This window comes from Dendropsophus ebraccatus, chromosome 1, assembly GCF_027789765.1.
Source record: "Dendropsophus ebraccatus isolate aDenEbr1 chromosome 1, aDenEbr1.pat, whole genome shotgun sequence".
Lineage (NCBI taxonomy): Eukaryota > Metazoa > Chordata > Amphibia > Anura > Hylidae > Dendropsophus > Dendropsophus ebraccatus.
In genome coordinates, this window is record NC_091454.1 from 171,329,822 (window position 1) to 171,355,425 (window position 25,604).

Genomic DNA, 25,604 nt, shown 5'->3' on the forward strand with positions numbered 1-25,604 from the left:
CTTCCGGGTCCAGGGGATGGAAAAGGCTGCCAGTGCGCTTGCGCACCGGCAGCCTTTTCATTGGCTGGAGCGCATCACATGGCTTCCAGCAAGCTCAGCCAATCAGGGCTGAGCAAGCTGGAAGCCATGTGATGCGCTCCAGCCAATGAAAAGGCTGCTGGTGCGCATGTGCACCAGCAGCCTTTTCATCCCCATTCACTTTGCATGAAGACGCCGAGGAGGAAGAAGACCCGGACCGCCCCTCGGCTCTGACGTCGTCGTCACCAGATGCCGCCCCGGAGAAGAGGACCGTGACGATCGTAATAGGTAATGTATACATTCCTTAACTTCCGGGGTGGGGGGTCGGGGGTCCGAAAGTGGGGGAAGGGGGCCAGGCCGGGTATTTAACCACATTACAAAGTTATATAACTTTGTAATGTGTGTTAAATGAGCAAAAAAAAATTTTTGTGGGAGTTGTCCTTTAAGGAATGTATGTTTGTTAACAATGGTTTGAATTTTTTACAAGCCATCAGATACAAGAAAAAGTTATACATGTTATATATCGTTGTAATCGTAACAACTTGAGGAACATATATAACAAGTCAGTTTTACCCCAGGGCGAACGGCATAAAAACAAATACCCCCCAAATAAAAGAAATGCATCTTTTTGTTCAATTTCACCACACTTTGAATTGAAATAAGGGCTCATGTGGGTTCTAGGTGGAAAAATGCAAGTGCTATAGCCTTTTAAACACAAGGAGGAAAGAACACAAACACAAACAAAAATTGGCTCCGTAAGAGGTTAAAGGGTTTGTCCGGCGATAAAAAATTATTCACAGAATAACACACATTACAAAGTTATACAACTTTGTAATGTATGTTATGTCTGTGAATGGCCCCCTTCCCCGTGTTTCCCCCCACCCACGCTAGACCCGGAAGTGTGGTGCATTATACTCACCGCATATCGTGTCGTCCACGGTCTCCGATTGTCAGCAGTGACGTCTTCTTCGGGAGCTTGGCGGATCTTCCCGAGTGCCGGCCACCCTCTGCAGCGTCATCCGAAGCTCAGCCGCGATTGGCTGAGCATAACTGTGCTCAGCCAATCGCGGCTGAGCGGCTGATGACGCGGCCACGTCATCAGCTGCTCAGCCGCGATTGGCTGAGCACAGTTATGCTCAGCCAATCGCGGCTGAGCTTCGGATGACGCTGCAGAGGGCGGCCGGCACTCGGGAAGATCCGCCGGCCTCCCGAAGAAGACGTCACTGCTGACGATCGGAGACTGTGGTCGGCACGTGACAGGTAATGTATAGCGCACCACACTTCCGGGTACACGGGTGGGGGTGGTGGGACACGGGGAAGGGGGCCATTCACAGACATAACATACATTACAAAGTTGTATAACTTTGTAATGTGTGTTATTCTGTGAATAATTTTTTATCGCCGGACAACCCCTTTAAAGAATCTGACCAGACAATATAACGTACTAATGGTGCATTTACACAGAGATTTATCTGACAGATTTGTGAAGCCAAAGCCAGGAGCAGACTATAAACAGGGAACAGATCATAAAGGAAAGACTGAAATTTTGCCTCTTTTCTAATCAATTCCTGGGTTTGGCTTCCAAAATCTGTCAGATAAATCTGTCTGTGTAAAAGCACCATAAGTTTAGGTGGACTGCAGCAATACTTATAGCAGTGCCCTCTTATCAGAAGCTATGCCAGCCTGACCCCAAAGGAGTTTCTTACAACTCTCGTAGCCATTTCAGCCAACCAGCCCTAGTAGATCCTTCTTCGGCACTGGCACGTCTTAATCGGGCAGTATTCCAGCAAACACCCCGGCCTCATATCTATGATGTTCCGCATACATACACACGTCACCATTCCCGTAGCATAAAATCAGTACTGCCCCATCTAGACACCAGTAGACCCCTTTAAATGTTTAAATATGAGCATCAGCCAATCAGAGAGCAGCACGGTGAAGAGTGTCAGACTCTCTGACCAATCATCACGCTTAGACGAACACTTCAGTCATGTGTATTTTTCCTGTTCTCGCGTTTTAACTCCACTCTCGGTCTGACCAATCAGGTTCGAACATAAGACTTCCGCAGCCAATCAGCGCTTACGTTCCCCTAACGCGCGGCCGGTTTGATGGTGGTGACTGAAGTAGAGGAAAAATGGCGGAGACAGTAGCTGAGGCGCACTGACCGGTTACCGGAGCGGGCACAGCGGGCTCGGGAATGGCGTCGTCTCATAATGTGGTGTTACTGGTTGATGCGGCGGACTCGGCCCTAAAAGAGCGGATCAAGCTGCTGTCTCTGCGGCTGCTGAACTTCCTGACGTGCCGCGCAGGCCTGGGCCAGGTCCGCTGGAGTTACCGCTTCTTGAACTCTGTTGGGGGCCGCTGTAGGCCGCCGCGGCGCTCCGACCTCCGGGAACTGGGCCCCCGCAGCTGGGATGAGTTTGAGGAGGAGCTGGAGGCGTGCTGGGAGCGGGCCCGACATAGCCGGAGCTCCAGCACCCAGAGCTGCCGGGCCGCCCTCACACACACCGCCCTCATGGAGACCCTGTCAGACTTCCAGTGGGACCGGCCGGACATCACGTCTCCAGCCAAGCCTGCCGTGCTGCGGGGCCGCCGGGGGGGACGCCTGATCGCGGCCGATGACGCCCTGAAGACCGACTCCCCCTCCGAGACCGTGGCCGCCTCCGGCTGTAGGAACGCCGTGTTCCTGCTCTCCCCCTGCCCGCACTCCCGGCAACAGCTCGGAGACTTCACCGGGGACGGGGCCGGGCTCCAGCAGGTGATGGAGCGGCTGCTGTCCCGGGGGCTGCACAACCTCATCAGCAGCAAGAGGGTCACCCTGTACTGGCTGGACACCGCCGACTGGGCCCAGGTGAGGACCGAGCTGATAGCCTGCAGGACCACAACTCCCAGCATGCTGCCTGACTGATCGGCGGTGTACAGCAGCTGCAGGGACACTGGTGGCTGGCAGGTTATGATGGGGGTTGTAGTGCTGGAGTTTGGGGGGACACTGGAGGCTGGCAGGATATGATGGGGGTTGTAGTGCTGGAGTTTGGGGGGACACTGGAGGCTGGCAGGATATGATGGGGGTTGTAGTGCTGAAGTTTGGGGGACACTGGTGGCTGGCAGGTTATGATGGGGGTTGTAGTGCTGGAGTTTGGGGACACTGGAGGCTGGCAGGATATGATGGGGGTTGTAGTGCTGGAGTTTGGGGGAACACTGGAGGCTGGCAGGATATGATGGGGGTTGTAGTGCTGAAGTTTGGGGGACACTGGTGGCTGGCAGCATATGATGGGGGTTGTAGTGCTGGAGTTTGGGGACACTGGAGGCTGGCAGGGTATGATGGGGGTTGTAGTGCTGAAGTTTGGGGAACCCTGTGTAAGCTGGTGATGTGTATAGCATTGGGGGTGATGGTTAGGGGCCATAGGAGGTTATTCAATATGGGTGACAAATATTAGTCTCTAGCTGAGGTGCGCAGGGGGGACCCCCAACCTGTCTGATGATCACAGTGTATTCAGCTAACATGCTGTCCACAGAATACAAACCATTACTAAGCCCTCATGTGATTCAGTGTGGCCAATCCATGAGGAGATCTGCTGGCCGATACGCTGCCGACATCTGAGGATTTGTGCCACGGACTGTCTATAATATCCACAAAGGGCAAATCCAAAACGTAAAGACCCTCCTAAAAATGACAGACTGCCACAGCAGAATCTTATACATATAGGGTTAAAGGGCGCTGGGCTGGCGGATACTGTCATCTTAGCCTTATTACCCCAAGCAAGATGTCAATAAAAACATCAGAATGACAAAGATGAAGGGATTGTCTGGGGAGTGTCCACCCCTGCTGCTGCTGCTGCCGCTCCCTGCCCATCCTCCCCAGCAAAATTAACTTTTTACTTATCTTATCCCTTTAACCTTTTAGGCTGCATTCACACGCCCTGTAAAATTGTCTGTGGTCGTGAAGTTTAGGAACCATTCTAATGAATGCCGCCATTCACATAATCTGTGCCACAACCCCCATCCAATCCGCACTGCAAAAAAATAGGACATGTCCTAGTGCAGATTGCAGACAGCCCCCTGCCGCCCGGCAGCAGAGATGACAGGAGCGCAGGAGACACCTACTCACCTATTCCCCCCTGCTGGTAAACATGTGAGCCGGCTGGCACAGGGTGATAGACAAGTAGTTGTCTTCTGTGCTCCTGTCATCTCTGCTGCCCGGGGGGGGGGGGGGGGGGGGGGGGGGGGCACATCTATTGGGGGATCCGTGCCATCATCCTCCTCTGGTCATCGTGGCCTGGATCGTGTGAATGAGGCCTTAGTGTACTGACAACTAACGCAGTTGAACAACAAATGCACAGATGAAGGGACCAAGGGGACCCCCACATAAGGGCAGCTCTGTGTAGCGTACCTCCACAGCTGGGTTCACACACAGTATAGAGATGATAGTGTAAAAATGCATAGAAATGTCCACACTTTGTTTGAAGTGACGCTGAATATATTGCCTCTGTCCCCAGGTGCTGCCGACCTGTGATCATTTTGGATACTGGACAATGGTTGAACTAATGCAATATGTTGGTGGCAGAATAATACCGTCCGAATGTTTACTACAGTCTTCAGACCAACCATTTACCTCCAGAATGGCTCTTAGTATTCCCTTTGACTCTGTGCTATGTTCACTTCTCAGCAGTGAGCTGGAGTACAGGTCCTGGTTTCCCCAGCAGGATGGAGTAGTCACCTTCATGACGCCTGGTAAGAGACCTTTACACGTTTATTGGCAAGCTCAGAGGCCAATTGGACCACTGCAGGGCCCAGTTTTTGTTTTGTAGCTTTTATTGCTTTTGAAGACACTATTGCAAAGTCTGTCTTTCTGTGTATTTCCTTTATTTAGCTGTTTTTCAAAATTTCTTAGGGATTATGCCCATCTTCCATGAAACATGGAATTCACAGATGGGTAATCCCTGTAGTGGAATCTTTCCCCTCTTGGCGTGATGTATTAATATGATGCCGGGAGCGGGGTAAATGTCTGAATATTTGCGGCACTGTAATGAAGCAGCAGTGTGGCCCTGTCATTACAGTGCTGCAAAGTTTCAAACACTTTCCCCGGGGAAAGAGTCCACTACAGGGCTTACCCGTCTGTGGGTTCTGTTTTTCACAGAACATGAGAATAAGCCCTTGCTCCCTTTCAGTTAGTGAATTACCCTTGGTTGTATAATGCCAAGTTAAAAATAAAAATAGCACCTCCTGACAGAGTAAATTCTACCTGACCACAGGACAGCTCATCAGGAACTAATCAGTGGGGTGCTGACCAGCTGTTTGGTGCCACCCTACACAGTGATTGGAGTTTGCCTCTGTTCACTGTGTGGCAGTGTGTAACTGCAGCTCAGGTACCATTCAAGTAAATAGGAGCACATCACTAATGCTACACTGTGTAGGGTGGCACCAAACAGCTGATTGGTGTAATAATATAGCCAAGTCCCAATTGCTTTGAGGTCTTTGGTGGCATAGTCTCATGTAACTTGCAACCTGTGACCAAAAATCAATTATGGATGGATTCTTTTGACTCTTGTGTTGTAGTGCTATATTGCATTGCAACACCATTCACCAACATTGCGTGCTACTTGTCTTGACCAAAGTGGCCCTAGTCTTGCACTGTGTGCCACTTGGATTTATGGAAAGCATGCATTGGGCATGATTGGGGGCTTTTGGCAGGAAGTTTAGACCTGAATTTTAAGATGTGTTTATTTTTTAAATAATGTACGCAATACAGTGGAATACGGGCATGGGAGTGGTTACTAGAGGCCAGGCCTGCCTCCCTCTGCTGCACCACGTATACAGACCATGTCACGACTGTGACTAATTTAAACGGACGTACTGCCCAAATGACTAGTTCCCCCTAATTTACATTTGGCATAGGAGATTATCAAAGTACCTTTTTGGGGCACAACGGGCAGGTGCAGATGGAATAGTGATATGTATGGGCATTCAGTGCAATCATGTATTTGAAAATTTTAATGCCTTTTATAGCGATTTTAGACTTGATTGGTTCTCTTCAAGGCAGAATTAGTAAACATCCTGTTGTTTAAAGTATAAGGGTCCGTTCACACAGAGCAAAACTGGCGGAATTCTCCGCGCTGAAGAATGAACATGTTCAATCTTCATTATGACAGGGAGCCTGGCGGGATTCCGCAGCAGAGAAGTCTGCCAGTTTTGCTCTGTGGGAACGGACCCTTAGATAGGAAGTATATAAATATTTGTTCTTGTAGAGTCACGTTTGTAGGATGGTATAAAGCATCCTTCAGGTTGACACAAGTGGTGTTTACAAACGTTACATTGTTTACCCACAAAGAATATAAACTATATATACTTGTGTATGTGTATACTGTCACACAGTAAGCTTATAACTCAGCTTAGGAACTATGTTTAGTGTCTGTGAGAGCCTGAAAACACTACAGGACTTCCACCCTACAAACTGTTCCATGGATTTGTTCACAGCTGATTCCCAGGTCTCGGTGGACTGTAAAACACAAATGCTCATAGAGAAATGACCTACTGTTATGTATGTGGTGCACAGTCTTTTATCTATAATTTGTTTAGTGCTGCTCTTCATTTGATGACTAAAAGTGGCTTGTGTGTGTGACACAAAATTGCCTGTGAAAATCTTTTTACATCGGTTTTCTGTAGCCACCGTTACTTCCAAGACAAGCTTGTCTCAGGAGTGACAGCCTGCTCAGCCAATGACTGGCCACAGGACTGTCCTGTCCCTGTCAGTCATAGGATGAGCCGGTTGTCACTCCCAAGACGACCACACCTTGAAAGTAACAGCACAGCGGGGGCCTTCGGGGGAGCATGGACAGCTAAGCATAACATGTTTGTTTTCTTACATGGCAGCACTGTGTTAAAAATATGTGAGCACTGGCTAACCCCTTTAATGAGTGTATAGTACTACGTTTTTGGCACTTAGGCTGCATTCACACGTTCCGTGTTCCACACAGGACGCGGACATGGAATGCCTGTAACGGACTCTCCCCCGTCCGGGCAGCATCTGTAATTAGATCTGTACAGTTCCCCCGCTCCAAGCATCTTATCACAGATGCTGCCTGGGCGGGAGAGAGTCCATTACAGTCATTCCACGTCCGTGTTCCGTGCTGAACACGGAACGTGTGAATGCAGCCCAAGTCATTTTTTTACATGGCATTTATCATTCCTTCAAACCCATTTGCCATAGACATATAGTTGTTGTTGGCAGAACGTTTTATGTTTACACAGGGAGAGGTACTGCTGACAGCAATTTTAAGGTCCTCATGACCTTCGAACAGTGTCTGAGCACAACATTGTCGGCTGATTGCTGGTATGTTTATACTGGCCAGTGATCAGGAATGAGCCAGGTTGGAATACTCACCCAATCACAAGCCTGTGATAAAGGAACTTAATGGGCTTACCAGAAGCCGGTCACAGCCCAGCACAAAATGTTTCACTGTCAGGGCCATTATCAAACTATTAGCATTTTTGAAGTGTGACACCTGGATTGAGCGTCACTATTTTACTACTGAAAATCTATTTTGAATTTGGTGCTCGAGTAGGCGTCTAAACACTGTATATAACTATACCTTATGAGACAAGCCTCCCCCTACATCTGCATAGCTCCTTTCTCCAGCGTGAGACCCAGCACCATAGACTTGCATTATGCTGGGTCTCAAGTGGGAGATGGGAGTTAGAGATGCAGCAGGAAGCTTTTCTAATAAGGTATAGGTATATATACAGTGAGGAGAATGGGCATTCTGAGGCCTATTCCTGTTCCAAATTCACAATAGATTTACAGTAGAGAATTCATTCTTCATGATGGTCATTGCCAAAAAAAAAAAAAAAAAAATCTAATACACAACTTACAGCGGCATATGCTGGGTAAGTCCACCAGAGATGAACAGTTCTTTAAAATGTTGTCTTTTCTACATTTATCACTCTTGTTCTGGCTACTGAAAACGTCATACATTTCTGATATTACACACAGCCCATTCAGATTAAGGGGCATTAATGTTTTACATGGTTCTCCAAAGTAGAAGTCACTATACTTTAGAGGTTGTCCAGCAAAATAAATAAATAAAAAAAAAAAACCTTGGAGGACAGCAGGAGGTGGTATAAACAACAAAGTTATGCTCGCCCATCTCGGCTCCTTGCTGCCGTGGCTTCCTGATCTCCAATCTCCTGTTTCATGTCAAGTCACCACAAAAACTGCAGCCAATCAGTTGTTGCAGCAGTGTCAATGATTGGCTGAGCGTATAATTCTAATGGAGATGTGACATCACCGAAACCAGGACATAGGAGATGAGTGGAGGACGGGTGTATTGGCACTGCGTAAACCAGGGCGAGTGAATATTGAACTTGAATATGGGTGGTATTACACGAAGCGATTTTTTTCAATTAACGATTAACGATAAACGATCTCCAACGATCGCAATAGCGATTGCCTAATAATCGTTCGTTTTACTACACGGAAAGATTATCGGTTATATTGGAGCAACAAAATTCAAGAACACTCCCCTTTCAATTTGCGAATGAACAGGGAACGGCTAACGACATCTTATTCAAACGAACGATGTGCGAACGATGTGTAAAAGACAAACGATAAAAATAGATTCAAAACCTATTAAACGACCAGCGACCAATCGTTCGTCGTTTAATCGTTGTCTACTATTACACTTAAAGATAATCGTTCAAATACGACCGATTGAACGATTATTCGAACGATAATCGCTTCGTGTAATACCACCCTATGTTTACACCACTTCCTGCTGTCCTAGCTGGGCACACCTTTATAAGGTTTGGTTTGCAATAAGTAGCAAGGCCTGTTAACATATGCATTGATTTTTTTTTTCCAGGTGCTGTAAAACAATGGGAATGTGCCATCAGCTTGGAACCAATTTCAACAAGTCAGAAGAGTTCTAAAAATGTAGTGACAGTCCATTTAAAAGGCACCATGAAAAACTGGAATCAAAATGAGTGTGGGCCGCTAACAATGGAAAGCTGGCTACTGGAGAGTTTGTCAAATAGTGGCCATTCTTCATCCCTGCACTTTAAGCAGCTTCTGAATACAGCTCTGTCTAATGGACTCTTCTTGGTAAACTAAAATGTTTCTTTATGTTTAAATCCTAAGCAGATCTGTTTAAACACATTTATTGCAAAAGTGCTGCGAAAATGAAACATAAATACATACCCTCTAGCTATCCTCGCTAGCTAGCTCCATACCCCTAATCAGAAAAGCCTGCCTTATGGGCATTTCTTTTGACGGCTGGGACATCAAACAGCATTTTTCTCAGTTGTACAAATTGCAAGACCAAAGCACCAGACATTGTTTCACTTCCCAACCTCTGTATGGGAGGGCATAAAGGAGATATCCAGCGCAACAAAAACATGGCCACTTTTCCCCCTCTCTTGTCTCCAGATTGGGTGGGGTTTCAAACTCGGTTCCATGGAAGTAAATGGAGCTTAATTGCAAACCACACCTGAACTGGAGACGAGAGGGGGAAAAGAGGTCATGTTTTTGTAGCACTGGATAAGTCCTTTGAAGCAGCCAATAGTCTTCCTTTTAGAGCCCCTGCAACTAATCATGTGATAGGTGCAAGGGTTACTAGGGAGGGTTTTACACATGATCTGATGTAGTGTTTGGAGCCAAAACTAGAAGTGATAATTGAATTACTGACCTGTGGCCCAGGAATGTGACAATTAGTGGGCACGATCCGATCGCCGCACCCGCTAATTATGCATTTAAATGCAGCTATCAAAACTGACAGCTGCATTTAAATTTCCTATGTGCCCCTTTCCCTGGTGTCTGGTGGGGGAATCTCCGCGATGCGATTGCGGGGGGGGGAGGGGGGTGGGGGGGGTGAGAGATTGCACGGATGCTGATCCTGGCTCGGCAATTAATGTGCCTGGTCTGCTGCAGACCAGAGTAATACAGCAATAATCTAATCGATCATTGCTGTATTAAGTATACTGCAGTAATCTCTATGGGAGATCACTGCAGTAATACTGAAAGTCACCTAAAAGTTACAGGTTACAGTAAAGAAGTGTTTTTATTAATAAAAAATTCCCTCCCCTAATAAAGTTTGAATCACCTCCTCTTTTCCCATTTTATAAATAAACAAACATGTTTGGTATCGCTGTGTACGTAATCGCCTGAACTATTAAATTATCCCATTCCCGATCTCGCAAAGAGCGTAAGCGCAAAAACCTGCCAAAGTGCAAAATTGCTAATTTTTTTTCACATCAAATCCAGAAAAATTGTAATGGAAAGTGATCAAAAAGTCGCATATACGCAACCAAGGTACCAAAAGAAAGTACAGATCATGGCGCAAAAAATGACACAACTCGGCCCCATAGACCAAAGGATTAAAGCGTTATAAGGATGGGAATAGAGCAATTTTAAAGGGGTAGTGCGGCGCTAAACAATTATTCACTAAATAACACACATTACAAAGTTATACAACTTTGTAATGTATGTTATGTTAGTGAATCGCCCCCTTCCCCGTGTTTCCCCCCCCCCCCCACACACCAGACCCGGAAGTGTGGTGCTCTATACATACCTGCCTCTTGCCGACCCCGGTCCGCCATCTTGTGCCAATGATGTCATCTTCGGACGGACGGCCGAACCGCTCCAACTGTCCCTAGTGCCGCCCCCCCTCTGCCGCCTCATCAGCTACTCAGCCGCGATTGGCTGAGCATAACTGTGCTCAGCCAATCGCAGCTGATGACGCGGCAGAGGGCGGCCGGCACTAGGGACGGTCGGAGCGGTCCGGCCGAAGATGACCTCATTGGCAGAAGATGGCGGACGGGGTCGGCAAGAGGCAGGTATGTATAGAGCACTACACTTCCGGGTCTGGTGTGTGTGGGGGGGGGAAACACGGGGAAGGGGGCGATTCACTAACATAACATACATTACAAAGTTGTATAACTTTGTAATGTGTGTTATTTAGTGAATAATTGTTTAGCGCCGCACTACCCCTTTAAAATTGCTCTATTCCCATCCTTATAACGCTTTAAACCCCCTTTAAACACATTTAGTTTTTTTAAAAAGGTTTTATTTTTATAAAAGCAGTCAGATAAAATAAAAGGTATATAAATTACATATCGTTGTAATCGTATTAACTTGAACATACATAACATGTCAATTTTACCATAGAACGAATGGCGTAAACACAAAATCCCCCAAAAATTAAAACAAATTCCTTTTTTTTTTTTTTGTCAATTTCACTGCATGAATAATTTTTTTTCTGGTTTCACAGCATATTGCATGGAAAAATTAGGTCTGCCATTGCAAAGTACATTTAGTGGCGCAAGAAATAAGGGCTCATGTGGGTCTGTAGGTGAAAAAATGCAAGCGCTTTTAAACACGAGGAGGGGAAAAAAAGAGCGCAAAAACGAAAATTAGCCGTGTGCTGAAGGGGTTAAATATCATGGTAATGTAATCTTACTGACTTGAGGAACATAACAAGCAAAGTACAATTGTTTTGCAAATAATAAGGGCTCATGTGGGTCTGTAGGTGAAAAAATGCAAGCAGTATGGCCTTTAAAACAAGAGGAGGAAAAAGCAAACGTGCAAAAAGAATTTGCTCTGTCCTTAAAGGTTTAAATAATTACAATTAAATTCTTTCCTGAATTAAGTACTACAGACACATTACAAATCTGCCACTTGTAATAGCACCTCTGTTCTGTTGTGTCATTCAGATTTTTTTTCTTCCTGCTTATAATCCCTCTTCCTCCACCAGGTTGCTGATGTGTCCACTGCTGATAATTTGCTGCCCAGAACTGGCATCCTGTCCCCTATTTCTGAAGATGCCGCAGTTCTCCATGTGATCTGCAGTCATCCATCATATGAGTTTGACAGACTTCAGGAGGATACTATTGAAGAAATTGATCAAGACATCACTTCTGATCTCCCTGATATTGTAAATTCTGTTCTTAGCCATGTCTTTAGTGTCAAAGAAAACACTACATCTCCTGGTAATTATTTTTTTAATTGCTTCATATTCAGTAATCACGCTTTGGTCAGATGTGCATTTGTTTCCCTGAATATTACACAACACCTCTAAAAAAGTATAAGTTCAGAGTTTATGCAGTACGTGCCTTACATTGCCAATATACCATGTATGCAGGTGACTTTACAAAATCATCAAACAGAAGCCAGTAAATATTTGAGTCATGATGATGATTAAAGGCAGCATTGGCATCCTTATGTTTTCCTTTATTGCACCCAAAATACAACCCACAAAACAGCTCGGCTACATGTCTCAAATTCCAGCTGAGAGGGTACAGTGTCCGCTACAGTGGTTTGGCTAATAATACTGATCAAAATACTACCTGTAATTTCAGCCTTAAACATAATATAGACATTATACCATATTCCTTCTTATCAATAATACAATTACACACATAATTCATAATTTATAACTTTTAAATGAATGGAAATTTAATGTCTACTATGGGATTTCAACCACAAGGTGGCGCCCTAGCCTAGCCTACGCAGAATTATAGGAAACATTGGAAACTGCATAGCTCATTCAACCCCTTAGGATATTGGGATTCGAGAGCACAGATCCAATAAGTTTCCTTCTGTAATAATTTTTTTTTTTTAAATCATTTTTATCTTCACTCCATACCTCTTCTAGTACTGTCCATCTAAGTTCACTTACCCTATGTCCTTTTTCTGAAAAATGTCTCGCTAACCCTGTTTCTCAGAATTTTCTTTTATTCTCCTCATTACTCTCCTGTTTCCTTTGTCCAAATCTCCTGATTGCTGACCTGTGTTCATTTATCCTCTGTTTTACCGGTCTGCTCGTTTGGCCGACGTATACATCTCCACATGGGCATTTAATTAAATATACGACATTATATGAATTACAGGTATGCATTCCTTTCAAATGTATGGTGTACCCTTTCCTAGGATGTGATATTTTAACACCTTTGATTATGCTTGTGCAATTCTTACATTGTAGACATGGAAAAGTGCCAGTTCTTTCTGTTGCCAAAACAGCCGGTCTGGATTTGGTTCTATCACCATGTCTGCTCTCACCAGACTATTGGAGATAGACTTCCCTTTTCTATATATAAATTTCGGTTTCTCATTAAACAATTTACCAAACTTATCGTCATATTGCAAAATAGGCCAATGTTTTAAAATAGTTTTCTTTATTAAGTTGGCATGGGCATCGTATTTAGAACAAAATGCTATCCTCTAATTGTTGGCCTCATTTTTATTCTTCCTCTTCAGCAATTGTTCCCTTGATATCTCTTACCTCTCTAGCTGTTTCTACTACCTTCTTCCTGTCGTATCCCGTTTACAAATTTCTCAATCATTACTTCACTCTGTTTATCATAGTCCTCTGTACTACAAGCCAACAGCTCGATCTGTGTAATAAATTGTTTCTGTCGGCTTGTAGTACAGAGGACTATGATAAACAGAGTGAAGTAATGATTGAGAAATTCGTAAACGGGATACGACAGGAAGAAGGTAGTAGAAACAGCTAGAGAGGTAAGAGAGATATCAAGGGAACAATTGCTGAAGAGGAAGAATAAAAATGAGGCCAACAATTAGAGGATAGCATTTTGTTCTAAATACGATGCCCATGCCAACATAATAAAGAAAACTATTTTAAAACATTGGCCTATTTAGCAATATGACGATAAGTTTGGTAAATTGTTTAATGAGAAACCGAAATTTATATATAGAAAAGGGAAGTCTATCTCCAATAGTCTGGTGAGAGCAGACATGGTGATAGAACCAAATCCAGACCGCCCGTTTTGGCAACAGAAAAATCTGGCACTTTTCCATGTCTACAATGTAAGAATTGCACAAGCATCATCAAAGGTGTTAAAATATCACATCCTAGGAAAGGGTACACCATACATTTGAAAGGAATGCATACCTGTAATCCATCTAATGTCGTATATTTAATTAAATGCCCATATGGAGATGTATACGTCGGCCAAACGAGCAGACCGGTAAAACAGAGGATAAATGAACACAGGTCAGCAATCAGGAGATTTGGACAAAGGAAACAGAAGAGTAATGGGTGAATAAAAGAAAATTCTGAGAAACAGGGTTAGCGAGACATTTTTCAGAAAAAGGACATAGGGTAAGTGAACTTAGATGGACAGTACTAGAAGAGGTATGGAGTGAAGATAAAAATGATTTAAAAAAGAGATTATTACAGAAGGAAACTTATTGGATCTGTGCTCTCGAATCCCAATATCCTAAGGGGTTGAATGAGCTATGCAGTTTCCAATGTTTTCTATAATTCTGCGTAGGCTAGGCTAGGGCGCCACCTGGTGGTTGAAATCCCATAGTAGACATTAAATTTCCATTCATTTAATAGTTATAAATTATGAATTATGTGTGTAATTGTATTATTGATAAGAAGGAATATGGTATAATGTCTATATAAGTGAAATAGTTTTTTACAGTCTTTTAGTCCAGATTGTGATGTCATAATCGGAAATTGGAATACGTCAGATCTGTTATAAATGGTGATGGGTTTTCATTTATGGTTACGCTTGAGAAAGGGGAAGGTCTCCCCGAAACGTCGCGTGCGTCATTACGCCACCATCTGGCCTCCTGACCATCATGGAGGTCTCTGTTCATTAAAGGATACGAGGACTCCAACAGCAACCATGCCGGAAGCAACGACGGGGTCCATTTAAGTATCTTATGCACTTGGGTGTGAATATTATTTGAATGAATTTTCTATTGTAAAAGTGTGAAACACTGAATATAAAAGAAAAGAGAACTGCAACAGTTGTGTCAGTATAATTTTATTCTGGAGCTTCATGGTATAGGGAATTTAAGGCGTTCCCTTAACACTGACACACCACACCCAAAGCAAGTTGGTACATTTTTTGTGTTTGGACCAATGCACTTCCTAGGCTAGTGTTTGCAGAAATGGTACCAAAGTTGTCTCAGATTTAAAAATCATAAATTCACACTTTTTTTCTCCAGAACCTTTGATGCCAGAGTGGATTAAACAAGAACTGTCTCAGAGTAATCACTGGGGATCTCCTGTTATTGAAAGATGGTACCCATTATCTGGAATGTCTGGTGCCAGCAGTAATCTGATGGAATCATTTAGGTAAGAGAACTGCCAGATTCAGGCCAACATCCATGGATATTGGCTGATGGTGTGATGTTTTGAAAACAGGACTTCAGGAATCTTTAATCCTACGTTCTACTTAGAGGGATTGTTCACCCAAAAAATTATTTTAAATCAACTGGTGCCAGAGATTTGTAATTTACTTCTATAAAAAAATCTCAAGTCTTCCCATACTTATCAGCTGTTGTATGTCCTGCAGGAAGTGGTGTTTTCTTTTCAGTCTGATGCAGAGCTTTCTGTTGCTTCCTCTGTCCATGGCAGGAACTGTCCAGAGCAGGAGCAAAGCCCCATAGAAAACCTTCCCTGCTCTCCAGACTAGGGATCCACGATGCACCGAAATATCGATACTACTATCGATATTTCGGGCAAAAAAACGATTCGGTACCAGGATTTCCTGGTATCGATACTTTATATTAAGCTGCCTAATAACGCAGCTTAACATAAAGTATAGAGCAGAGAACACAGCCGGCGGCTAGCAGAGCCAGCCCCCTGCCCCCTGGCGTCACTTCCTCCTCCTCCGCCCGCCCCTTCCTCCGCTCACTGCAGGGATAAGTTATAGCCGGCACACAGCGATCGCTAGTGCCGGCTATATAACTGTGCAGAAGCCGCTGTCACAACTGACAGCGGCATCTGACCCATCCTGAGCCTCTCCAGAAGCAGTGGGGGTCGTCTACTGTGTGTAACAGACCCCCGCTGCTAATGACCCCAGCCCGTCACACCTCAGCCTCCTGTCCCTCCTGGAATGTAGCCGGTGTGAGGAGCAGTGTCTAGGGCTGCGCTTCTCAGTGGGAGGCTCTGATGCCGGCTCGCTCTCTGTCCATCTGCGGCGCTGTTCCTATGCATATTCATGTTTGCACACTCTCGGTAGCTGCGCTTCCCGACCGGCCTGAGTGTGCACACATGAATATGCACGGAGGAACGGAGGCCTGACAGCTGGGAACTTTCCGGAGCTGAGGGGAGGGGGGATTTGTAAAGGGAGCTTATTTAAGGTGGAACAGACAGCCTGAATCTTGGCCAGCAGCAAAGGTTAATCTTCCTGCTGGCCGAGGTTCAGGTTGTCTGTTCCACCTTAAACTCCCTTTACAAATACCCCCTCCCCTCTGCTTTGACAAACCTCATGCTTTGAGTGGTACCGCAGTAAGTGAGAGCAGGGGATGTGTGCCCCCCACATCCCTGCCCTCTAGTGTGCCTCCCACATCCCTGCCCTTACACCCCTGCCCTCTGACAGGAACTGACCTTCCAGGCAGAGTAACCCTCTGTCTGTCCAGACCTGGCAGCCTTCACCAGCTCCCTGCAGTGTGGGGGTTGTAGTCTGTACCCAGTGGCGGATTAAATGAACCCTGGGCCCTGGGCTGTTCACCCAACCTGGACCCCGTCAATCCCCCCACATTATAATCCACTACTGCCCCCCCCCCCCCCGATGCTGTCCCCAATAAACACAATGTTTGGGTGCTGATCTTATAGGGGAGGACACAGCAGCACAGAGGATGTCAGGAGAGGAGTGTGCTGATCGATAGGGGAGGTCCCAGCAGCACAGAGGATGTTAGGAAAGGAGTGTGCTGATCGATAGGGGAGGTAACAGCAGCACAGAGGATGTCAGGAGAGGAGGGGGCTGATCTTATAGGGGAGGTCACAGTGTCACAGCAGCACAGAGAATGTCAGGAGAGGAGGGTGCTGATCTTATATGGAGGTCACAGCAGCACAGAGGATGTCAGGAGAGGGGGCGGATCTTATAGGAGAGGTCGCAGGGTCCCAGCAGCACAGAGGATGTCAGGAGATGAGGGTGCTGATCTTATAGGGGAGGACACAGCAGCACAGAGGATGTCAGGAGAGGAGGGGGCTGATCGATAGGGGAGGTCCCAGCAGCACAGAGGATGTTAGGAAAGGAGTGTGCTGATCGATAGGGGAGGTAACAGCAGCACAGAGGATGTCAGGAGATGAGGGTGCTGATCTTATAGGGGAGGACACAGCAGCACAGAGGATGTCAGGAGAGGAGGGGGCTGATCGATAGGGGAGGTCCCAGCAGCACAGAGGATGTTAGGAAAGGAGTGTGCTGATCGATAGGGGAGGTAACAGCAGCACAGAGGATGTCAGGAGAGGAGGGGTCTGATATAGGGGAGGTCACAGCGTCCCAGCAGTACAGAGGATGTCAGGAGAGGAGTGTGCTGATCTATGGGGAGGTCACAGCAGCACAGAGGATGTCAGGAGAGGAGTGTGCTGAATGATAGGGGAGGTCACAGCAGCACAGAGGATGTCAGGAGAGGAGGGGTCTGATATAGGGGAGGTCACAGCGTCCCAGCAGTACAGAGGATGTCAGAAGAGGAGTGTGCTGATCTATGGGGAGGTCACAGCAGCACAGAGGATGTCAGGAGAGGAGTGTGCTGATCTATAGGGGAGGTCACAGCAGCACAGAGGATGTCAGGAGAGGAGTGTGCTGATCAATGGGGAGGTCACAGCAGCACAGAGGATGTCAGGAGTGGAGGATGCTGATCTTATAAGGGGGGGGGGTTGTATTTTTTTTTCGAGGTATCGAACTGGTATCGAGTATCGAACTAAAAAATCGAATATTGGTATCGAACTCAAAATTCTGGTATCGTGACATCACTACTCCAGACTGGAAAGAATACGCCACGTCCTGCAGGATGTACATCAGCTGATAAGCACTGGAAGACATAGAAGATTATCGGCAGAAAAAGACCACTGCGTCCATCTAGTCTGCCCTTTTAGTATTTTCTTTCTTGTTATCTTAGGATAGATATATGTTTATCCCAGGCGTGTTTAACCCTTTGAGGACCAGGCCCAAAATGACCCAGTGGACTGCGCAAATTTTGATCTTAGTGTTTCCGTTTTTCCCTCCTCCCCTTCTAAGAGCTCTAGCACTTTCAGTTTTCTATCTACAAGGCCATGTAATGGCTTATTTGTTACAGGAATAGTTGTACTTTGTAATGGCGTCTTTCATTTTACCATAACACGTATGATGGAATTCCAAATATATTATTTATGAAGATATAAATTGGTGAAATCGCAAAAAAGAATGCAATATGGTAACGTTTGGGGGGTTCCTGTGTCTACGTAATGCACTATATGGTAAAAGCGACATGATACCATTACTCTATAGGTCAGTACGAACACAACCATATGCAGGTTTACGCAGATTCTCTAATGTTATATTTTTTTTTTAAATGAAATCCTTTTTTTTTGGCAATTAATTATAAATAAAATGGGACTATTGTGACGCTTATAACGGTTTTATTTTTTCACCTACGGGGCTGTATGGGGTGTAATTTTTTCCGCCATGATCTCTAGTTTTTATTAATACCATATTTGTGAAGATCGGACGTTTTGATCACTTTTTATTAATTTTTTTATATATATAATGTAACATAACATCGGTAATCCGCGCACTTTTTTCCCTCTTTTCGTGTACGCCGTTTACCGTTCGCAATGACGCTTGTTATATTTTAATAGATCGGACAATTACGCACGCTACGGTATATTATATGTTTATTTGTTTATTTATTTTTATATGTTTTATTTATATAATGGGAAAGGGGGGTGATTTAGACTTTTATTGGGGGAGGGGTTTAGGGGTAGTGTAATAGTGTTTTGAACTTTTTTTTTTTTACACATTTGAAGTCCCTTTGGGGGACTTGTACATACATTACTTTGATTTATACACTGATGAATGCTATGCCATAGGCATAGCATTGATCAGTGTTATCGGCGATCTGCTCATTGAGCCTGCCTGTGCAGGCTCAGTGTAGCAGATCGCCGATCGGACCGCACGGAGGCAGGTAAGAGACCTCCAGCAGTCCGTTTCAACCATCGGGACCCCCGCAGTCACACTGCGGGGGTCCCGATCGGTAAGTGACAGGGGACTCCCCCGGTCACTTACACTTAAACGCTGCGGTCGCGCGGCGTTTAAGGGGTTAATGACACGCGGCAGCGCAATCGCTGCAGCGTGTCATTACCGGTGAGGTCCCGGCTGCTCACTGCAGCCGGCCCCCACCTCCTATGAAGCGCGCTCCGCTCCGGAGCGCGCTTCATAGCGGGAATAACACCCATGACGTAAGGTTACGTCATGGGTCGTCTGGGGACAGACTTCCATGACGTAACCCTACGTCCAGGGTCGTCTAGGGGTTAAATTCTGTTGTTGTAGATTTACCAACCACCTCTGCTGGAAGTTTGTTCTTTCAGTAAAATAATATTTTCTCACATTGCTTCTGATCTTTCCCCCAACTAACCTCTCACTGTGTCCTCTTGTTCTTGAGCTCAGTTTTTTTTTACTAAAAACACTCCCCTCTTGAATCTTATTTAGTCCTTTAACATACTTAAGATATTTGGTTAACTACCTCTTTAACTAGCAATAGCTGCTTCTTATATTTTTCTTCAGCAGATTATTTAGTAAGATAAAGGGGTTATTCAAGCTTCCAGGAAGTTTAAGGGGCCAAATGTAACCTGTTGATGGCCCCATTTAGCACCAGGGACGCTAAGGAGGAGGAAGGTATGTCTCTTAGCTTCCTCCTCAGCGGTGGTCCCTCACGCTGGTTAGATTTGTTTAACCCCTTAACGACCGTGGGCGTATATTTACGCCCTGCGGTCGTTAAGGACGTTCAGAGCGGAGCCGCGCTCTGAACCGCGGCTGTCCCGGGTGCTGCTTGTAGCCCGGGACCGCAGGTATTAGCAGGCACGGTCCGATCGCCGTGCCCGCTAATACAGTAATCGGATGCAGCTGTCAAAGTTGACAGCTGCATCCGATTACCGTTTGCAGCGTCATCCCTGGTGTCTAGCGGGGAGATCGCTCCTCCGGGACGTTGTCCCAGAGGAGCGATCTCCGTTACTGAAGCCGGCTGGGGACTGCTCCAAGATGGCGCCGTCCCCGGCTCGGGACTCGTTTACTTCTGGCTGCAGCAGCCGTAAGTAAACGAGTGCCGTAAGTAAACGAGTGCCTATCTCATGGATCTCTGCAGCATATCTATGCTGCAGAGATCTCTGAGAGATCAGTGCACTTACACTAGAAGGCCCCAGGGGGGCTTCTAGTATAAGTGTAAAAGTTAAAAAAAAAAGTGTTATTAATAAAAAGCCCCCTCCCCTAATAAAAGTCTGAATCACCCCCCTTTTCCCAGGTTATTAATAAAAGTAAATAAATAAATAAACATGTTTGGTATTGGCGCGTGCATAATCGCCCGAACTATTAATTAATCACATTCCTGATCTCACAGGGTAAACGGCGTAAGCGCAAAAAAATCCCAAAGTGCAAAATTGTGCATTTTTGGTCGCATCAAATCCAGAAAAATGTTAATAAAAAGCGATCAAAAAGTTGTATATGCGCAACCAAGGTACCGATAGAAAGAACATATCATGGCGCAAAAAATGACACCTCACACAGCCCCATAGACCAAAGGATAAAAGCGCTATAAGCCTGGGAATGGAGCGATTTTAAGGAACATATATTTGTAAACAATGGTTTTAATTTTTTACAGGCCGTCACATAATATAAAAGTTATACATGTTATATATCGTTTTAATCGTAACGACTTGTGGAACATATATAACAAGTCAGTTTTACCCCAGGACGAACGGCGTAAAAACACATATCTACTAAATACACAAAATGTGTTTGTTTGTTTTTTCAATTTCACCACACATTGAATTTTTTCCTGCTTTTGCAGTGTACTTTATGCAAAAATTCAGCCCGTCATTGGGAAGTACAATTAGTGACGCAAAAAAATAGGGCTCATGTGGGTTTCTAAGTGAAAAAAATGCAACTGCTATGGCCTTTTATGCACAAGGAGGAAAAAACGAAAACGCATAAATCAAAATTGCCCCGCTCCTTAAGTGGTTAAAGGGGTTATCCAGTGCTACAAAAACATGGCCACTTTTCCCCCTACTGTTGTCTCCAGTTCAGGTGCGGTTTGCAATTAAGCTCCATTTACTTCAATGGAACTGAGTTTCAAAACCCCACCCAATCTGAAGACAACAGTAGGGGGAAAGTGGCCCTGTTTTGGTAGCGCTGGATAACCCCTTTTACTTTGGTGATAGTTCCCCTTTAAGTGATATTTTTTTTGTGGCCCTTTCAAATGCCCAGTTAGTTTTCTTTGAAATTTTGTGTGAAGTAGTCAAGTTAGTGGTGATTGACAGCTTTCTCTATATGCTTATACATATAGTTGTCAGTTATTGAGCAGTATCCCCCACTTGATTACCCAGGGAATTACATGAATAAATTACATGATATCCTGAAACTTTTTCTACAAAACTGTAGATCCTCCTACTTTTATAACATTTTGACAGCATTTTCCCTTTAAGGTATATATTGTAACAAAAAAGCCTTTTCGGTTTATTATTGCAGGTTGATAAGTGCAGCATCTTTTGATCAAGACCAGAGAAGTGATCCAGGAACACATGAAGAAGTCACACATTACCTATCTGAGTTTTACCAGAAAAAAACAGATGATTCTGCAACACTACAAGGGGAGATTCAAAAGAAGCGTATGCATCTTTTATACTCGTATTTATTTGAGTGCCTGGTTTGTAACACTACTCTCCTGTGAATATGACTTCACTCAGCAATTATAATTATAAATGAAGCTTGCCTTTGGTCAAACCCTTTAATTCTTAAGGCCCTATTACACCAAGCGATTATTGGCCGTATTTCACCGATTGTCGGCCATTACGGACAAAAATCGATTGGTTTAATAGATAGTGTTAAAACACAACGATCAGCCGACATGCGCAATGTCTTTCAACATGTTGAAAAATTCTGCTGGCCATCGCTCCATGTAAAAAGAAAAAAAGAACAGCGGCAGCAGACTAGATCGTCCGGGGAGCCCCTCCTGCAGGCTCTCCGCGGGTCCCTCACACTTACCCACTTGCTGTCGGTGCGTAGAATAATACCAGCAGCGAACGGGGAACAAGGAGCAAGCAAGTGCTGATCTGACAGGTCGGCGCTCACTTGCTTCTCTTGCTCAGCCCCTGCAATAGGGCCTTTAGAGATGCTATTGTAATGTTGCTTGGCTCCAAAGGTATGTGAGAATGCATCTAGGACTTGATTGTTAGCTAGGAGACTAGGAGTTTGCATTAAGTTATCAATTTTTGTTATTTAGGTCTACCTCGTACTCCTGTGAGACAGAAGATGAAAACCATGCCCCGTGCTCTGCAAATGTTAAATGCTGCTAGGTTAAATTCTAAGGCTCAGAAGTTGCAGCCTGAAGGAGCACCTGTTGAAAAGACCTCACAGGCAAAGAGAAGATCTTCAGAGAAGCCTGAAGTAAAGACAAGGAAGCCCACTGGTGAGCGGCCTATTCAGTTGCCGTACAGTTTGTAACAGTATTTGTATGATAAAGCAGCTGTTGTACATAATGTTATGTGTGAAGTTATTTTGTGTAAAAGTGTATGTAACAAGCTTCTATTTTTAGGTTTCAAGTCTGAAGAGGAGTTGAATTCCTTTTTAACCGAGGACTATGACAGAATGGTGTCTGGGGAAGATGATTCACTGCTGTCGTGTATCAGGAATGCTTTGTCCACCATTAAGTCGTTCTTGAAATCAGTCAACAGCAAACAATTAGAGGTGAATATAAGATTTTAGTTTCCTTTATCATATGTAATTGCTGGAGGAGATGTGGTTGTATGAAGCATGTTTCTTATATCTCACAGACTGACTGCATGGACAGAATCAAATCTTTGCTGAAAACCAGTAAGGTGATAAGACAACTTTATGGGCAAAACCAAAACAAAATAGCTAAACTTAGAGAGTAAGTAAATTTCCTGTTTTATCCTTGGACAATTGGTAAAGCTCAGTTCACTTGTAAAGCTCACTTGTGTAAATCATATGGCTTTATTTTAGATGTCAAATGCAGGCTTTGCTACGACTGGAAATGTGTGTACAGTGTCCTTCTCTACAAACTAATGAAGATGATCTGGAGGAAGTTGTTGAAGAGGTAATTGATTGAAGATTCATAAAGGCTTATTCATGTGCATTTAGATTACCTTTACCTGACAGTTTGTTCAGGTCTTTTATTACCTATATATGTGTGTCCCATTTGACCATATGAAAGTAAAATAGGGAGTACCCTGCTCGTGCATCTTTCCATGGTACTTCTGTCTTTTTACTGTGTGTGAAAAATCATTAATTTCCTTTCAATTTTTAGATTACAGATATGCTCCGAATTATTTCACTGACAGAAGATCCCTCATATTTGACCAAATTTATGGCAGGAGTCTTGACAGAGTACGTACCTACAGTGGATTTGTGTCCTTGGCTAAATGTCAAAGTTGCTTGAAAGAAATCTTGTAACGTGTTTCCCAAAGTTGACACTGCATTTTTGCAATCCGTTTTTCTTATCCATTTTATGCAAAAAAAACATGAAAAACTGGATGCGTGTTCATCCGCTTCCAATATTAAAAAAAAAAAAAAAAAAATCAAAGCATCAACCTTGTTTTTGTGTATGCCAAAAGTTTAAGTATATATTATATATATATATATATATATATATATATATATATATATATATATATATTAGGGCTGGGCGATTAATCGAATTAATTCGATTAATTCGCCCAGAAGGTTAGAATCGATTTGATTTTTTGTGAAAATCGTAAATTCGATTTTCACAAAAAATCATTGCGGGCAGAGAAGGGCAGAGAAGCGCGGAGAGTCAGTCGGGCGGGCGGACGGGAGGTGCAGGTGCCGGGCGGGAGATGGAGGGCGGGCAGCACTGCGTGGAGGTGCCGGCCGGCCATGAGGTGCAGGTTACGGCCGGCGGGAAGTGAGGGGGCGGCGCTGCGTGGAGGTGCCGGGCGGGCGGGAAGTGCGGCGAGGTGCAGGTCGGTCGGCAGTCCCCCAGAGCCGCGACCGACCTTCCCCAGCTGTACACATAGCCCTCCTCCCCTCACCCCGGCCACACATGCAGGTCCCGGTCTCTGCAGGGACTGTAGTGGTGATAGCGTCGCTGCCATTACTGGAGCTGTACAGCAGGATCTTCACCCCTGATCCCGCTGTACAGCTCCAGTAATGGCAGCGACGCTATCACCACTACAGTCCCTGCAGCCTCCTGCAGAGACCGGGACCTGCATGTGTGGCCGGGGTGAGGGGAGGAGGGCTATGTGTACTCCTTTCCCAATCATTCCCAGCTGCCCCAGTCGCCCTCCATCTCCCCCCGTCGCCCTCCATCTCCCCCAGTCGCCCTCCATCTCCCCCAGTCGCCCTCCATCTCCCCCAGTCGCCCTCCATCTCCCCCAGTCGCCCTCCATCTCCCCCAGTCGCCCTCCATCTCCCCCAGTCGCCCTCCATCTCCCCCAGTCGCCCTCCATCACCCCCAGTCGCCCTCCATCACCCCCACTCCTCCTCCATCACCCCCAGTCGCCCTCCATCACCCCCAGTCGCCCTCCATCACCCCCACTCCTCCTCCATCACCCCCACTCCTCCTCCATCACCCCCAGTCGCCCTCCGTCACCCCCAGTCGCCCTCAGTCACCCCCAGTCCCCCTCCATCCCCCCCTAGCTGCCCATCTATACCTGTACTACTACACCCCTCATCTGTACCTGTACTACTACTACACCCCTCATCTATACCTGTACTACTACTACACCCCTCATCTATACCTGTACTACTACTACTACTACACCCCATCTATACCTGTACTACCACACCCCTCATCTATACCTGTACTACTACCACACCCCTCATCTATACCTGTACTACTACTACACCCCTCATGTATACCTGTACTACTACACCCCTCATCTATACCTGTACTACTACTACTACACCCCATCTGTACCTGTACTACTACTACACCCCTCATCTGTACCTGTACTACTACTACTACACCCCTCATCTATACCTGTACTACCACACCCCTCATCTATACCTGTACTACTACCACACCCCTCATCTATACCTGTACTACTACTACACCCCTCATCTATACCTGTACTACTACCACACCCCTCATCTATACCTGTACTACTACTACTACACCCATCATCTTTACCTGTACTACTACTACACCCCTCATCTATACCTGTACTACTACAGCCCTCATCTGTACCTGTACTACTACTACTACACTCCTCATCTATACCTGTACTACTACTACTACATCCCTCATCTGTACCTGTACTACTACTACACCCCTCATCTTTACCTGTACTACTACTACACCCCTCATCTTTACCTGTACTACTACTACACCCCTCATCTTTACCTGTACTACTACTACACCCCTCATCTATACCTGTACTACTACTACACCCCTCATCTGTACCTGTACTACTACTACTACACTCCTCATCTATACCTGTACTACTACTACTACTACATCCCTCATCTGTACCTGTACTACTACTACTACACTCCTCATCTATACCTGTACTACTACTACTACACCCCTCATCTTTACCTGTACTACTACTACACCCCTCATCTGTACCTGTACTACTACACCCCTCATCTGTACCTGTACT

General features: G+C 45.3%; 1 protein-coding gene across 2 annotated transcripts in view; it reads left to right on the plus strand.

Annotated features, from left to right (window-relative positions):
- The first annotated feature begins 2,084 nt into the window (after nucleotides 1-2,084).
- Nucleotides 2,085-25,604, plus strand: part of TICRR (TOPBP1 interacting checkpoint and replication regulator) — a 43,483-nt gene continuing 19,963 nt past the window's right edge. For both annotated transcript variants that reach the window (XM_069984705.1, XM_069984712.1), the window contains exons 1-11: nucleotides 2,085-2,869; nucleotides 4,515-4,749; nucleotides 8,877-9,115; nucleotides 11,763-11,997; nucleotides 14,990-15,119; nucleotides 21,490-21,629; nucleotides 22,244-22,429; nucleotides 22,556-22,707; nucleotides 22,794-22,891; nucleotides 22,984-23,077; nucleotides 23,288-23,367. In XM_069984705.1, the coding sequence (XP_069840806.1) occupies nucleotides 2,216-2,869; nucleotides 4,515-4,749; nucleotides 8,877-9,115; nucleotides 11,763-11,997; nucleotides 14,990-15,119; nucleotides 21,490-21,629; nucleotides 22,244-22,429; nucleotides 22,556-22,707; nucleotides 22,794-22,891; nucleotides 22,984-23,077; nucleotides 23,288-23,367 (2,243 nt within the window). In that variant the 5' untranslated portion in view covers nucleotides 2,085-2,215. The remainder of the gene's footprint in view (nucleotides 2,870-4,514; nucleotides 4,750-8,876; nucleotides 9,116-11,762; nucleotides 11,998-14,989; nucleotides 15,120-21,489; nucleotides 21,630-22,243; nucleotides 22,430-22,555; nucleotides 22,708-22,793; nucleotides 22,892-22,983; nucleotides 23,078-23,287; nucleotides 23,368-25,604) is intronic.